Below are 16,827 nucleotides of genomic sequence, written 5' to 3'. Positions count from 1 at the left end.
AGCTGCAGTTAGTCCTTTTCACTGGTAATATGAAACCAATTTTTGTTTGTGAACTGACTTGTTACATCTGTGCAATACATTTCAAAGCCCAGGAAGAGTGCTGTAGGAAAAGTGAGGTTCTGTTATAAAAATAGAGCGCTAGTAATAAAATTAACCTCATCTAAAATCACTCATTTAGATATTTCTGTGAAGTATTAAGAACCGCCCAAAGGTCCTTTTTTATATTTTTCACAGGTTATCTTTATGGAGTATATATTTATTTTCATCTATACTCAAAAGGAAAGGCTACATGCAGAAGTATGTAAGCAAAAGCGTAGTGTGGTGGGAAGAGCTGTCCTTGTCACCCAAAACTGCCGAACAACAGGAATCACCCTGAATTAATACAGATGCTTTTAGGGCAAGTGGTACAAATCCAAAGCAAAGTAGCTTAAATAGAAAAGCGAATTCATTGGCTCATATAAATTGGAAGTCTAGCGCCAGCCACACTTAAATTTATTTAGGGACTCAAAATTGTTAGGACTCCTCCTCTACCTGGGCACTGCTTGCTTTTGAGTTGTACTCATCCTCTGTACTGCAGATTGGCTTTTTCCATGGGGCCGTGGATGCTCTAGCTTCAATAAACACCTTCCTTGCTCTGTGTGCCCTTAGATTATGGCCCTGTGTTTCATGTTCCAAACTGAAAAACTATTGGAGAGGCTCTGAGTGGCCCAGCTTAGATCACATGCTCACTCATGAACCAATGGCATTGCCCAGGGGGATCAGGTACTTTGTATGGCCAGGCCAGGGAGTTCTTTCTTTGGCAGGTTTACCAGAATTATCTCATCAGAGAGAAGGAATAATCCTCATACAAAAACAGTGAATGTTCAGTACAGCCCTCATAAGGCTTTTATGACCATATATCGGTCGTAAAAACAGTGTTAGAGGGCCTCCCCTGGTGGCGCAGTGGTTATGAATCTGCCTGCCAATGCAGGGGACACGGGTTCGAGCCCTGGTCCAGGAAGATCTCACATGACGCGGAGCAACTAAGCCCGTGCGCCACAACTACTGAGCCTGCGCTCTAGAGCCCGCGAGCGACAACTACCGAGCCCACGTGCCACAACTACTGAAGCCTGTGCACCTAGAGCCCGTGCTCCACAATAAGAGACGCCACTGCAATGAGAAGCCTGCACACCGCAACGAAGAGTAGCCCCCGCTCACCACAACTAGAGAAAGCCCGTGCGCAGCAATAAAGACCCAACACAGCCAAAAATAAAATAAATTAAATTTATATTTTAAAAAAAGTGTTAGAGAAGGGTAGCTCTCTGATTAAGCAAAATGGGTGCTATATAAAGTATGGGACTCATAAGGACTCCTAATTCATACCAGATACTGTTCCAGGATTTTTTCTAGGAGGGAAACCGACTCACAGGAGATTCAATCCCATTTGCCCAATCATTTAGGTCTTGTAATGCACGAAATTACTGATTAAATGACTAGTTAATTCACTTTAACAACCATTTGACTGTCACTGAAGTGTTTGATCAAAAATTAAGGTATTTGGATATTGGATAATCGAATTCTCTAATATGGGATTAAAAATAATACAATAGTCACAGCTGGTTGTTTTCCATTCCTAAAATGTGTTGGTTATAATAAACAGCTACGACAGGAAACCAGAACCTATATGAGACAATCATTTTAACAGGCTAATCATGCTTCCATTTGCAGAAAATCTACCTTTTAAAATATCAACCAGAATGTGTTCTGTTCTCTATTAAATGGTGAGTTTCTCATTTAAAACAAATCTCGCCTTCACAAAAACAAGAGGGCTGTATAAGTAGACACAGCTTTATATGAGTGGAAGACAGTGAAGTTCCCACAATAAACACTATCATTGTGATCCACTGAAGAGCATTTCCTACGTGCTACATCTATGGCCGTGGTCATCAACTAAAGATGATTTTGCCTCCAAGGGCCTATTTGGCAATGTCTGGAGACATTTTTCATTTTCAGGACTGGGAGGCTGGTACTACTGGCATCTAATAGGTAAGGCCAGGAATTCTGCTGAACATTCTACGATGTACAGGATAGGCCCCCAAACCAAAGAATTAACTAACCCAAAATATCAATAGTGCTGAGGTTGAGAAACCCTGGTCTATAGCAAGGTACAGACAGAAAGGCAATGTTTAAGACCAAACTCCTGCCACTGACAAATGTATAATCTACTTAGGTGGGGTAAGACAAAAAATAAAAACGATCTCATTGTATGATATGCAAGTGCTAATTACAAGGCGTTTACTATGTGTGCCTTGAATTGCATCAAGCGCTATAGAAGGAAAAGCCATTGTTGGGCTCTACAGCAGAGCAACCTTCAAGTTAGTAGCAAGGTGGATGTGTGTTGAATCTTGAAAGATTTGGATGGGCAAACAGAAAAGGATATTTTAGGAGGAGGGTAGGAGGGAGGCAGAAATCCAGAGAGGAGAAAGGGTAGTATCTTTCCAGGGCAGTAAATAACCAGCTCAGCTATAGCAGTGTTTGTGTGACAGGGTAACCTTAAGAAAAAACCGATTTCACCTGTCATGTGTGATCACGTGGTGGATAGAGTTCTGGCTTTGCCATGTCTTAGCTGGGCAGACATGAGCGTGTGAGCTGTAAAATTGGGATAGCTCTTACTTTTTGGTTGTCGTTGTAAAAATTAGGTACTCTAAAATGTCTGCCACAAGGTAGTGCTCAAAGGATGGTCAGCTGCTAGAACCAACATTAAGAAAGACAAATGGAACTTGAACTTTAAAGAAATGCTAGAGGAGTCATTGGACTTCAGTGGATAAGGTGAGGACTGGACGAAAATAATGCTTTAGATTAACCTGAATCTAGGTAGATGGTATATAGGTGGTCACTGCACTGATTTTTCTGGATAGCTAACATTTTTCAAAGTATAAGTTTTTATTTTTTAAACTTGATCTGGTTTTCCCACAAAAATTTAGGCTCAATTGAAAACAGGTCCCCTGTTTGTGTCCTCTTTGCTATATCCTCAGAACAGTACCTGGCACACAGTAGATGACCAATAAGCTATTGTCCAAGTCCAGCCATAAGTAAAAAGGGCCAAGACTATGGTGGTGTCAGAGTGGGAAGACAGGGACATTCGTAAAGACTTGCAAAAGCAATATGGATAGAATTTGGCAATTTGAGGATAGGGGAACAGCTCTGAAAATGCAAAAGTGACAGGAGATTGGTGGAAGCATTTCAGAGTTAAGTTGGAAAAGATGCAGATATGAGGAAAAATGAATTGTATTTTGGATCCATGACATTATGGGGAATAGGCCAGTGAAATGCAGAACTGAAACTTGACACAAGTTTTGGAGTAATTTAGCTAGAGGGGATTGCTGAGATTAGCAAAGTAAATGAGGTTTCTCAAGAAGGATGAAGGGCCTATTCTCCCACTATTATGAGAGCAGAAACTAAAGCTAAGATCTTCTTTGTATAATAAAAGCGCTATTTCAAAATTAAGTGAAAGATCGTTTTTGAGGGTTTAGAGTGGAATCACAAACCAGCTACTCGAAAGCTAATTTACCTGTACAGACTGCTTTCTTTGGACCTTCAATAAACTTTGGGCTGTTTTAAACTTAAAGTCATTGTCAACATTAACCAATCAAAAGCTACATACAAATTCTTATTCTTTAATCCTCTTGAAAACCAGGCAGATTTGTCAACCTCAGCCTACGGCACAATTGGGTGGAGCTGGGCACCTATTGCTGCCTTTAAATGACTCCAGTTTACCGCTGCATTTGATTGTTTCAGCTGTGTGATCCACCTGGCCCCTGTAGGTATTTGAGTTTGCAGTTCTTGGTCTAGTGGTACCATGTCAGTACACTGATAGTACAAACTGTAACGATGAGCACTTAGTGCCAGGCACTGATTGAAGCATGCCACAGAGATCATTTACTATTTGAGGGAGTTGCAATTATTAAACCATATTACAGATGAGAAAACTGAGACATAGAGGTTAAAGGACCTGTCTGAAAAGTTAAAAAAAAAAAAAAGGACTGCCTGAATGAAGGTCAACAACCAGCAAGTGGTAAAAAGTCAGACTTACATGTGCAGTTAGCCAAATAGTATTCAATTTAAATGGTCATAAATTACTCTATATGAACCTGAGTCTTTTTCTAAAAGAAAGCCTGTGCTCTTCTGTATGTACACACAGACATGCACACCCTATGTGACTTTGGCTAGCTGAGTATCTCCTTTCTTCTTCTACCTGTGCAAAGTTGGCCTAAGGTGAACTCAACAGTTTCATCCCTCCCCACAAAGCATGGTCTTGTGTGGTGAGGAGGGTGATTCATAGTGGTAAGGAGATGTCCACACATTTCTCTCTAGAAAACATACAATGCATAGATAGGACTAACTTCAAGAAACATATGTTCTAACTGGAGATACGCAACATGCTCAAAAGTTTTAAAGGACATTTAAAAAGAAACATGTGGGTGGGTATAAATAGAAGTTGTAGAACATATCCAAGGCTGAAAGGCTGAGGGGACACAAGAGATCAGAATAAGGAGAGCCAGGAAAACCACTTGCAAGTGTTTCAGTTAGGGTTTGGAAGTGTGCACACGAAGATGTCCACATGAAGGGAACAGAGGTTTCCTAAAGGTCACACCAGGCACTCTGGGTTCTCTCCTAAAATATCAGCGGACATTAAAGTTTGCTTGACTGTAGAAACATCCAGTGGAATAAACATGGAACAGAATGAAAGAATTTGAAAGGTCAGAAAGGACATCTGACTGCATTGGAAAAAGTGAGAAAAGGATTAGGAAAAAAGGATCAGGGTTCTAAAAGATCTTGATGAATGAAAGCATATAATTATAAGGTAGACATGAATTAGGGGAAATAAAAACACACCAGTTGAGTCAAAATGACAGTGGCATAAACAAAGTATTAAAAACAAGAACAAAAAATTCCCTCATAAAAAAAATTCACTCATAACTATCAGAGATAACGAAAACTTTTTTTCCCCTTTCTGACAACACATTTGGGAAATGTGAAATCAGGGGTATAAGAAGCTGGTCGCTTAAATTAAAAGAATATATACATCTGGAAAAGAAGTACTATAATAGGAGAGAAATGATAGAGAATTACTCTTTGTCACACATTGACTCTAGAAAAATCCATTAATTTTCTGTGTAGCTATTTTAACACAATCCTTTTTTAACGCTGTATCACAGATGACATATAACAGAGCAATCATGAGTCAGTCAATGAACCTCAATTTTCTCCTAAGTCTTTGCTAGATGCTGGGGAAAAAGAAAACCAGTATTTGTTAAATGCCCACTTTGTGCTATGTATTACTACAGGCCTTTGACTGCTTTATTTCATTTAATCATCACTATAACTGTGTAAGGTGGGCACAGTAAACTTAAAAAAAATTTTTTTTGAGGTATAGTTGATTTACAATGTTGTGTTATCTCTGCTGTACAGCAAAGTGACTCAGTTTTACACATATATACATTCTTTTTTATATATTTTCATTATGGTTTATCCCAGGATATTGAATATAGTTCCCTGTGGGCACAATAAACATTTTAAAGATGAATGTGAAGGTTGGAGAGATGAAATAATTTGCCCAAGTCCACACAGCTGGTAGGTGGCAGAGCTGGTCCTCAAATATTACTTCTCTCAAGCTGGAATAAAGCTTATCTGGGTTAAAATCTGGTCCTGCTACATACCAGCTTTGTGGCCTGAACCTAATTAACCTCTCTGGATTTCACTCTTTTCTTCTGCAATACAGGAAGACAAAACCAAGTCTCAAAGGGTTATTTTGTGGAAATTAGTTTATTCATTTGTTCATCTATCAAATGATGGACCACAGAACAAGGAAGTGAAGAAATGAGGGAGGGGGTAACATTAGAACAAAGTCAATAGCTCTAAAGCTGTGATGAAGTAGAAAAGATTGCTAGAATAGCAGCATTAAAGCAGATGAGCTGGATGGGCAGGGGTCAAAGTATAGTGCGTGAAGGAGAGTTTTCAGAGGTTGTATGGATTTTGATGTCAACATGAAGGAGATGACCACAGGAGTGGGTGGCTAAGGATGTGAAAGGTAGGGATGGGGGAAGAGAACCTTGGAGGCAAGGAAGTTGCGAAACTGAAAAACAATGAGCAACGCATGCAAAGTATCTAGAACTCAGGTGATCCTTACAAAATGCTAATCCTGAAAAGTAAAAAATTAGACATAGCAAACATATTTCTTGTCTGCATATTAAAAAGGATGAAAGTGAGAAACCTGCCTGAGTGGCAGGCAGTGGACGGGAACACATATTTGATGCTATAGAAATGCATCGAGAAGGCAAACAGTGCAATTTCCCACCCAGGCTCTTATTTATTATGTCCTGATATGACTCCCTTACACTTTAAATACTTCTGCTTGTAGGTACTTAGGTGTTCCGTTAACTGCTTTTGTAAGAGTAAATAAAATCGTGAAGAGTAAAAAAAGCTGAATTAAGTACAACAGGAAACAGTTAACAGTATGCAACAATGGTATGTTATTTTAAGAATATTAAGCAACCTCCTTACAACTTTATTTATATTATTAATTCACTTAGCAGTTCCTTTCCTGTTTTAAAATACAGGAACGTATCCAGTCCATGTTGAATGATATCTATTATCATCTGTTGATAATTATTATGTTATCAGTTTATTGGGATCCCAATTAAAGAGACTTAACTATATTTATAGAGAAAAAAATAAATAATTTTAACAATTAAAAAAAAAAGTACAACAGGAAATGTTAACAAAACTTTCCAGGCAATATTTATTATAAATAAATATCTACGCCTCAGCAGTTCCTTCTGCCTTGGTTCTTCCCACAGCAAACACCACCTTATGAGATATCTTCTCTGTCCTTCCTATGTAAAATCATCACCCCCCGCCCCCCTCCATTATCACACACTCTCTCTTCTTCACATCATTTATTACCACTGGGTACACTTACATTTCTTTGTTCATTGTCTTTCACCATTCTCTCTCCCAAATATAAGAGTTGAGACTTCGTTTCTTTCATTGTTTTACCTCTAATTCCTAGAACAGACTTGGGCACATAGAAGCTCATAAAAGTTACATTAAAAAAAATAATCTACTTTAATAACTCTTTAAGGTCTTAAGTACTCAGTAAAAAGAATGGTTTCCCATTTTTACATTTAGAAAAGAAATTATGAACTAAGGTTAAAGTGAAGAAAATAAAATTTCTAGTCCACTGTTTTTTCCTTGTTACCACCTCTAAAGATCAATGTTTAGTTAAAAAAAAAAAATTAACTTATTTATTTCCTTTAGGGCTTACAGCCTATGTGTTCCTTAAATCCAATTTGCTGAGCTTCACAGTTCTGTGAAATGTACTATGTCTGTGATGGTCCATTGTAATCACAACCCACCACCTTCTAACCACCACAGATGGAGAAAGTGTTGAAAAGAATTTTTCCAAGCTGCCATATTCGATTTAATACTTTGGGGGACAGAGGGAGAGGAGGAGGGCAGCATCATATTTCTTTACTGACATGGACTTTATTGTTACTTATACTCAAGTTTTTAAATAACAAAAATAGAAGACATTTTGAATCAAGAGTACGTCTCAAAGCGAAACATTAAAATGGTGGTCCCATTACTCTTGAACCTGGATACTGGCTAAAATGGATTTTATGTACTTTTAAGGTGAACAAGTACAAGTAGTCTATTTAGTAAATAAGGTTAAATGTCTGTCAGCAGATCTAAAATTTCAGAGGCAATATTTTATTTCAAAAGTAATAAATAATACAGTCACATGTTAAATGGTGAGAGTTACAATGATAGAAACCCTTAAAATTCTTATAAAAAAAAACTAGAATTATTTCACAGTTAGTCTTGCCCACATTTCTCATGACTGTATGTCTTCCGGTGATCTATTAATCCAAATTAAAAATTAAATACATATTAACTTACCAACAGTGATATAACTTCAAGGCTGAGAAAAAGCACTAATCACAAAGAATTTCAATTAAACGTTCATCTAACAGTCCAGAAAGAGATGTTATCGAGAGAAGTCCTAATTATAAATCAGATAGCTGTGTATCTGTTTAAAGACTAACATACACCTAGCTTCACCAAAACACTTCCGGAAAAAACTACACATACCTATTTTGTTCAAGACATAATATGAAACTTAAAATAATTCCTCTACTTTAAAAAAAGCATGACTCCTAAGAAAGGTTCATAGCATCTTATTAACAAAGCAAAAATGTTAACCTGAAATGGTTCATCTATTTTGGTCTTCAGTTACAAATAAAAAGTCACTAACAATTTATTATAATAATTCTATAAACAATTGGAAACATTATCAGAAAAAAAATTTTGTCAATGAAAAAAATCACTGATTCAATGAGCATTTGATCATTTTATTAACAAAATATTGGCAAGAATTACATCCCTCTCTGGTGAAACTTTTCAAATAATTTTATGTGGAGGGCCTTGAGATGCATCAATTACAAAACATTTTTTTAAATGAAAACATTTTTTAAATGTACAAATACAAACCAGTACTTTATACAAGAATTCTCTACAAAATTTGTCAATCAATGTAAAAAATAATTTGTTTCAACTGAATATATAAGGCATGTTCAGTTTCTGTAATTTTGCAGAATTATTTTTTTTGCTTTGTTGGAGACTTTTCTCTTCGCCGGTCCTGATTTTTCTTTGATTCTCTGGATTGTTCAGAGTATTGGCTAGATTTTTCCCATCGCCTCTCAGCACCATTCTGATACCTATCTTCATCACTTCTAGAGGCTGAATGTTTTTTATCCTTTTCTCTTGACTTGGACCTATCCTTTCTTCTAAAATTCTCACTGTCCTTATTTCGGTATTTGCGCTCATTTTCAGAGAAAGAATTTCTTCTCTCTCCTCTTTTCTTTTTGGGATCCCCAAGATTATGTTCCAAATCCATGTACATTTCTTGCTCTCTGTCCTTCATGGCTCTGCTGTAGCTGTTTCGCTCAGAAGGAAGCCCTCTGTCTGAAGTGTACTTTGTTACGGGATCTCTTGAATCTCTGTCTCTGGGTTTCTCTGACCTCCTTTCTCTCTCGGTCCTCGTTTCCTGGTGCCGTTGCTCTGGTCTCCTTTCTTCTTGTTTCCCATCATTCGTGTGTTGTTTCCTGATCAATTTATTTACTTCTTTCCTTCTGTGGTTCCCTTGCCCCTTCTTTCTTACATCTTTATCTGCACGTGTAAAATGAAATATAGTTAGCTTTCATCTTAGTCTTAATTTCACAACTGAAAAATCACACTTATTGACGCATTATAGGTTTACTAATTCAGACAAACTGGATGCAGAGCCAAATTGATCGAATGCAAAGTCTGATGACAGAACATTATACAAATAGTGTAATTTTTAAGAATATACAATATATTAACTGAAGTACTGCTTTGACCCTTAACTCAAAAGAGTAAACAAGAACTTTAAATAAACTATAGCAAATGTAAAAGTTTTAATGAAGTGACTAAAGTGGTACATTTCCACTCACAAATTTTATCCAAAACATAAATTCCAGCCCACATGCATTATGTCACATGAAATATTATGTCAGATCTCGTACATAATTAAAATGCAATGATCATACATGCCAGCAACATCACTTCCTAAAAGGTGGGTTGAGCAGGATGACTGGGTTTGTGTAATGATATGAATATGTATTTTTCAAGTGAAAACCTCTGCCTACAGAAACGATAGTTCTGCTATTAGAGAAGGACTAACTGTACTAGCAAAGAGAAGCTATATTGAGATATAATCATAGGCTTTATGAGAGCCACAAAGGCTTGATTTCTGAGAAAACTCTTCTAAGAAGGCCTTGAAACTTTTAATTTTATTGATATGATCGCAAATATAAGTATTAATTACAATGAAATATCTTACCATTTTAAGCTATAAAACACATTTAATCACTATATCTGTGTTACTTAGTTTGGGTACATAATCAAAGGTACTGAGATGACCGCAATTTCTGTCAAATTCATATGAATCCAAAAAGAAGAAAATATGGCGGAAAGTTGCCTACCCTTGTCCTACCTCCACCCAAACCTCAGTGTACCAGCCTCTGTTTCTCCTGCCAAATGCCTACCCCTGGCACAGTCAGTTGGTTTGCCACTAAGGACCTATTTCTCTGGTTCCTATCAAGCAGCTCAGCTGAGCTGCAGCTACCCAAGCAGAAACCATATGGCTCTGTGCAGAATCGATGTCTCTCTGACTCTGGTGTATGCCACTCTTGGTGCTTCTTGACACTAAAACCTGAGCCCTATAATAATATGCACTCTTCTCTCTCTTTGGTGTTTGCTTTAAAATTTTCTGATTTGGGGTAAGTTCATATTGCTTTTATGCTATTTAATATTTCACTGATAAAACTGAAAGCTCTCTACTGAAATAGTATGATGAGGCAAATTAATTTTGAATCAGCAAGCTTCCTTATTGCAGCAGTTCATGCTGTGTTATCATCTGTTCTCAAAACAGATACCATGAAATAACAAATTCTTTAGAGGTGAATGGTAAATGAACAATGTTAGTGTATTTCAATTCAAGAATAAAATTTCCTGTGAGCAAGTGGAATCTTGCTCTAATAATATAAAACACTGAAAGTCCCCTAATTCTGCATGCCACTTAGTGTGTAAAACAGTGAAACAAGCGTGTAAAGACTAGCCTTCCAACCTACTAATAAGGCTGTGGGGAAAAGCGCTGCCTCTCTGAAATACGCATTAAAAGATACAAGAAATGACATGCATTTTAGACAATCACACTATCTCTTATTCAAACTAAGATACTATGATGAAAGAAAGCAGAATTGGCCCTGGGGAAAACAACATAGACCTTTTCAGAAAATGGCATATTTGAAAAAATCCTTTACTATAGCACTTCCCCTTCCCAAGGAGGACAGAGAAAATTGTGAAAGACTAGTAATGCTGCTGAAAACAACTAGAAATGCCAGATAAAATTTTAACATCTTCTGTTGAAAGGCACTAAAGATCTGGAGCAACTTAAGATGCTATAAGGAAGGAAGTGCTCAAAAAAAGGGATGGGAGTATGTCAAAAGAACACAGGAGTCAACTTGAAGGAACTCCTAATTGCCAAAGTTGAAATGATCTGAACAAGAAAATAAATGATAGCATTGGACTTTAACCCATAGAATAAGATAAATATCCATGAGTCCACACTGATATAAATATATAGTTGAATTAATAAATAAATGGAGGAGGGCACAACTCTTTCTTACAGGAGAAATTCAATTACCAAATGTGGAAAAAAAGAGACAAACAGGAAAACCACCACTTGGCAAACACTACAGTAATAAGTGTTGCAGATAAGATCCAAAGATGGATGTGAAAATAGAAGACTGAAAGAGGAGATTTGCATAGTATTGAATTATCCCCCTACAAGATATTAATTTATAAAGAAAAACAGTTTCCATGAGAAAACCCAATAGATACCACCTTAACCAAGTGATCAAACTTAACGTCACCAATATCAATATCATCAACTCCTCAATAAGGCACAGTAAGAACAACACATCGTTTCTACGGTATTCTGGCCAAAAATGAATAACCTCATTCTAATCATGAGAAAACATCAGACAGATCTCCATACTGCGGGACATTCTGCAGAATAAGTGACCAGAGGACTTAAAAAGGGTCAAAGCCATTCAAAACAAGGAAAGCCTGAGAAGAACTACCACAGGTTGTAGAAGATTAAAGAGAAATACAATTAAAGGCAAGGAGGACCCTGGAAAAAGAAAAAGAACATTAGTGGGAAAACTGGTGAAATTCAAATAAGACCTGTTGTTTGGTGAATAGCATTTTCCCGATGTTAATCTCCTGGTTTTGATAAGTGAACTACAGTTATGGAAGATGCTAACATTCCTTCCAGGGGAAGTTGGGTGAAGGCTACATGGAAATTCTCTGTACTATTTTTGCAACTTTCTTATAAGTCAAAAATTAGTTCAAGATAAAAAGTAAAAAATAAAGACACCAGAGAGCTGGCAGAAAAAAAAAAAAAATGAGGACTAGAAGGGCCAAGATTCAAGAGAAGGCAGAACCACAGAGAGGTAAGGTAATGTCACTTTCTCCCTGCGAGTATCTGCTGATTCAGGGCTGCTGCTGAGGGACATAGACCAGCAGAGCTCTGGCAGCCTTGCAGGGCTCGAGAGATAAGAACAGGACTAGTTATTTGCAATACATACATGTGACAAAAGATACATATCTGAAATACATAAAGGCACTTACAAATCAACAGATAAGCCAACTTAATGAAAAGGGGGGGAGGAGGCAAAAAATCTGAACAGCCACTTAACAAAAAGAAAATATCCAAATGGCCAATAATACACAAAACGATGCTCACCTTCACTACTGATCAAGGAAATGCAAATTAAAGCCACAATGCAGTACCATTACACACCCACCAAAATGGCTAAAATGAAAAAGATAGTCAGTTAAAGTGTTAGTGAAGATGGGAGCTACGGGAACTCTCATACATGGCTGGTGGGAGTGTAAACTAGAATAACCACTTGGAAAGCTGTTTGGCAGTATCTACACACACCCTACAACCCAGTGATTCCACCTCTAGGTATATATCCAACAGAAATGTGCATATATATATATATGTATGTCGCCCAAAGATATGTACAAGAGCTTTCATGGCAACACTATTTATAAACTTAAATTTCCACTGAGTAAAAGGGATAAATGTTAAATATACTGTGGAATATCTGCATAGTGAAAAAACTATACAGCAATGAGAATGAATGAACTATAACTAAATGCAATAGCGCGAACGTATCTCACAAACGTAAAGTTGAAAGATAAACCAAACATAAAGGAATTCATAATACGTAATTCTGAAGTTAAAAGCAGGCAAAACTAATTTATAGAATTACAAATCAGAACAGGAGCTGCCATGAGGCAGTGGATGGGAGGAGTGGTAGTAAGTACAAGAGGGAAAAAGGAAGATTTCTGGGGTACTGGTCGTTCTCGTTCTGGGTCCTGGCTACACGGATGTGGTCTGTTTATGAAAATTTATACAGCTGCTCACTTAAAATGTGTGCACTGAATGTGTGGTATGCGTCAGTTACTAATATAAAGCTTCACTATTATAAGTAAAAAATTAAAATTTCTTTAAAATATAACCATCAGGAAAGCTCCTGTAAACTAGATTACAGACATTATGAATGGCATTTCAGTCAGCACTCAAATAAATATTTGCCAATGGAATATCTTCATTTCGTTGAAGAGGATTCCAAAAGATCACCTTAGCATTATAAATGCTGAATTCAGTAGAGACTGCAACAGTGATAGGTGATCATTTATATTATTAACTGTGGCTTTTAAACAACTGAACTCTAAAATAAATAAGCAATCAAATTATTCTCTTCCCTTGTAAACAACACCAGCAATATACTTGTTAGAAAAGAGCACGATGAATTATAAATGAGTTTCAATACCTGAGGCTGAGCTCTGACTGCCTGTGGATGAAGAATCGCTTTCTTCACTAGAAGACTCTGAACTGCTGTCACTGCTGTCCGAACCAGAGGCAGAGGAGTCAGACTCTGAGGAGGAGGACGCAGAGGAGGAAGAGGAGGGGGAGGACTTATTTGGTTCAACATCTGGTTTTTGTGCCACGATGACCTTTGGTGTATTTTTGAGATGCTCACGCAATTCATCCCTAATTAGAAACATAATCTCTGTTAGATTCTGCCTTGAAGGCAACTGTGAGAGAATTCTGTAGGTTGAATAAAATTCTGATAATAATTCTTACGTTAAACCTCCAAGACCTATAGAAGTAAAGAAGTTGATGGCAAACCGAGTGTTTCTTGGGTTATCTCGGGGTAATAATCCTTCAAAGAATGGCTGTAGAGTTCTAAAAAAGAAAAAGAAAATGAACAAAAGAGGACAGATTGCTTAAATATAAAAAGGCAAAATCCTTATACAGTCACTTTTCAGATTTTCTATATATTAAATTAGTAAATGAAATACAAGCAAGTGATTTAAAAATCATTTATCTGGTCAGGCTGCATGCTATCTAAATGAGTAGGGTCAAGTCGTAATTTACTAAAATTAATTTCTAGGGATTTCTCTGGCAGTTCAGTGGTTAGGACTCAGCGCTTTCACTGCCATGGATGGGCCCTGGTGGGGGAACTAAGATCCCACAAGCCGCGAGGAGAGGTCAAAAAAAAAAAAAAAAAAAAAAAAATTAAATTGATTTCTAGAATTATACAAGAGGAGGTTTTTTAAAAACTTTCTTATACACACACAGCACTCAGAATAGATATACGTATATAACACACATAAACCTACACATACATATGTATATTTATTATATGTGAGTGTATGTACAGAAGAGTAAAAAACAAAACAAGCCTCCTCTGTTGTACACGCAAACACGCATGTATACACAGCACTGTGGAAGGTACTGGAGGAGGGGAAGAGCAGTCAACAAAAGAGAAATCAAGGATGAAGACTGTAGGAATCACTGTTTCTAAGGAGGGGGAAAAACAGAGAAACATTAACAATATAATGTGGTTTCGGACATGTGGTTTTGAGTGCTACATTCAATGCACTAAGCTGCAGAGTTAGGAAAAACCATTCTTCATAGAAAAAGGTAACTTAATGTAAGAGGAACGATTAATACGAGTTTGCTGGATACAACAAGAGAAGGAATTCCCAGCTCTGGAAACAGAGGTAAGGAGGTATGAACGAGCCAGACTTGCTTAACAAGCTGGGCAGCGTTGGTGCAGTGCAGCCGCAGTGCGGCTTGCTGGAGAGGGAGTGCGTGAGCCTGGCCAAGTGGATAAGGACCAATAAGTAAGTATACGAAGCTAAGAGAAGCGGATGAATCAGCCCAGAGCATGCAGAATCCAGGACAGACCTTTAGCGAACACCGGAGAGGCAGGTTGAAGGGGAGAGAGAGGTTGGGAGGAGCAAGGCAGAATGAGAAGAAAGTGAGGAGCCCATGAGCAAGTGGGCAACGGTTTAAGTGAGACCAAGAGGTCAAGAGGCATGAGGACTGAGAACGACTGCGGGACTCTGCAGGTGGTCACTGAAAAAAATCTGGAAGGATTTCAGGAGTGTGAATGGAGTAGAAGCCAATGTGCGTGGCAATGGGCAATCTGAATACACAGGAAGTAAGGAAGCTGGGACAGGGATTCCAGAATAGTCCTGGAACAAAGCCCTAGTTCAGTGTAATAATTTCAACAGTTACAGGACTGATATTCACTGGTATATGTTCTCAATCATCCACTGATAATACAAAAAATTATCATTCTTTGGCTCAATATTAGGGTAAAAATGAAAATAAAACTACAAATACTCATTACTGGGAAACTCCAGTGAGCATGCAAAAAAATTTTGTATGTCCTAACTAAACTAAAAGAGGCGTTAATTCTGCATTTTCTCTACTTGAACTAAACGATCGTTAAAAGCTTCACATTGTCCTGTGCCACGCAGAACATCAGAGTCAGAGCGGTGTAACGGACAAAGAATGTCCTAAGGACTTAACTTGTATTTTTACAACTAAGGGTGAACTTACGGCTGCTGAAGTAGGGGAAAACCTCCGAGGGCAGTAAGAATAAAAAGTGCTTAATAATAAACTTACTCATCCTTTAATCTTCCATTCAGTTTAGGAAGACCCATGTATTCACACAGTTCTTGGAAAAATATTTTCACAAAAATTCTACTGGAGGACGTAGTGGTTTCTTCACTCAGCTTTATGCATTCAAGAACCTGAAAATTAAAATTAGAAAACGATAATTTTATTTTGGTGTTCAAAAGATGAGACAAAGTGACCAATATCTGTACCTTTTAGTGCCCCTTGAAATTAACGATTGTTCTCATCTGCAGTTAGAACTATCTCTAAATATCTTCCCTTATGCTGGCTGATACGCATTATTACTTGGGAAAGTTTAAGACTGCTTCTCTATACAAATTTCCAAAATGTTAAGATGCTACAGAAATAGAGTTCATTCTCTTTCCTGAGTAATGTGCTTTTTATAGCAGGGAGGAATACTGTCTTGAGCATATAATGCTAAGAGTACTAGCTCCTAAAACTCACTCATCAAAACATGGGTGTTATGAGGGTTGGGGGCAAAATGCCACTTAAAGCATCAAGCTACAGTTCTGTCCAGCACTAGAGTACACAAGAAGAGTAAAGACGAAGAGTGGTGGCTTGTTCTGCATAGTTAAGATTGTGATAGTGAGCTTACTGAAGCTCACAGAGAGAAATCTTGGGGTAAATAAAAATAAAAGCAACCTCCAGTTTTTTTGGGGTGTGTTCCAGGAGCTCACTTATTTCAATTGTTTAAAACTTTGATTTCATTTTCCCGGAGAAGGGAGTAAAAACAAAGTACAAGTTATGATTAGCCTGCTGGGTTATTAGCTTATAAATGCCTGTTGAAGTAGCTGGACACACTTAGTATTTAAAGTATTACAAACATCTATCCAACATTTATAAGCTCAATGATGCTGCTTCATTCTACCACTGGGTTGTGGTATTCTACAACATGACCCTCTTTTTTCTTCCTTCTTGGATATGATTTCTTTCCGACTTTCCAGTTCCTTCAGCCTAACCTGCCACTTTGTATTTTGCATTATTACCTTGGGCATCCTACCTCTTCTGTTATATGGTACTAAGCTTCTTGAAAGCAGGGACCATATACAATTCATTTCGGATGCCCAGTGTCTCTTTCTGGGCACAGAGTCGGTGACTAAACAAATGGCTGTTGAGTGAACAGTAACTGTACAATTAAGTGCCAGCTTAATGAATGCAGTTCAAATTCCAACCCAGTGTACATTTCCCCATCG

General features: G+C 37.5%; 1 protein-coding gene across 3 annotated transcripts in view; it reads right to left on the bottom strand.

The window, feature by feature from the left end:
* Positions 1-8,372: 8,372 nt before the first annotated feature.
* Positions 8,373-16,827, bottom strand: part of CWC22 (CWC22 spliceosome associated protein homolog) — a 63,807-nt gene continuing 55,352 nt past the window's right edge. For all 3 annotated transcript variants that reach the window (XM_068544838.1, XM_068544840.1, XM_068544839.1), the window contains exons 17-20: positions 15,623-15,750; positions 13,787-13,888; positions 13,473-13,693; positions 8,373-9,210 (exon numbers count right to left, since the gene is read on the bottom strand). In XM_068544838.1, coding sequence (XP_068400939.1) covers positions 8,639-9,210; positions 13,473-13,693; positions 13,787-13,888; positions 15,623-15,750 — 1,023 coding nt within the window. In that variant the 3' untranslated portion in view covers positions 8,373-8,638. The remainder of the gene's footprint in view (positions 9,211-13,472; positions 13,694-13,786; positions 13,889-15,622; positions 15,751-16,827) is intronic.

The sequence above is a fragment of the Eschrichtius robustus genome, chromosome 5, assembly GCF_028021215.1.
Source record: "Eschrichtius robustus isolate mEscRob2 chromosome 5, mEscRob2.pri, whole genome shotgun sequence".
NCBI classification, from domain to species: domain Eukaryota; kingdom Metazoa; phylum Chordata; class Mammalia; order Artiodactyla; family Eschrichtiidae; genus Eschrichtius; species Eschrichtius robustus.
This window is presented reverse-complemented; position numbering and strand designations above follow the sequence as displayed.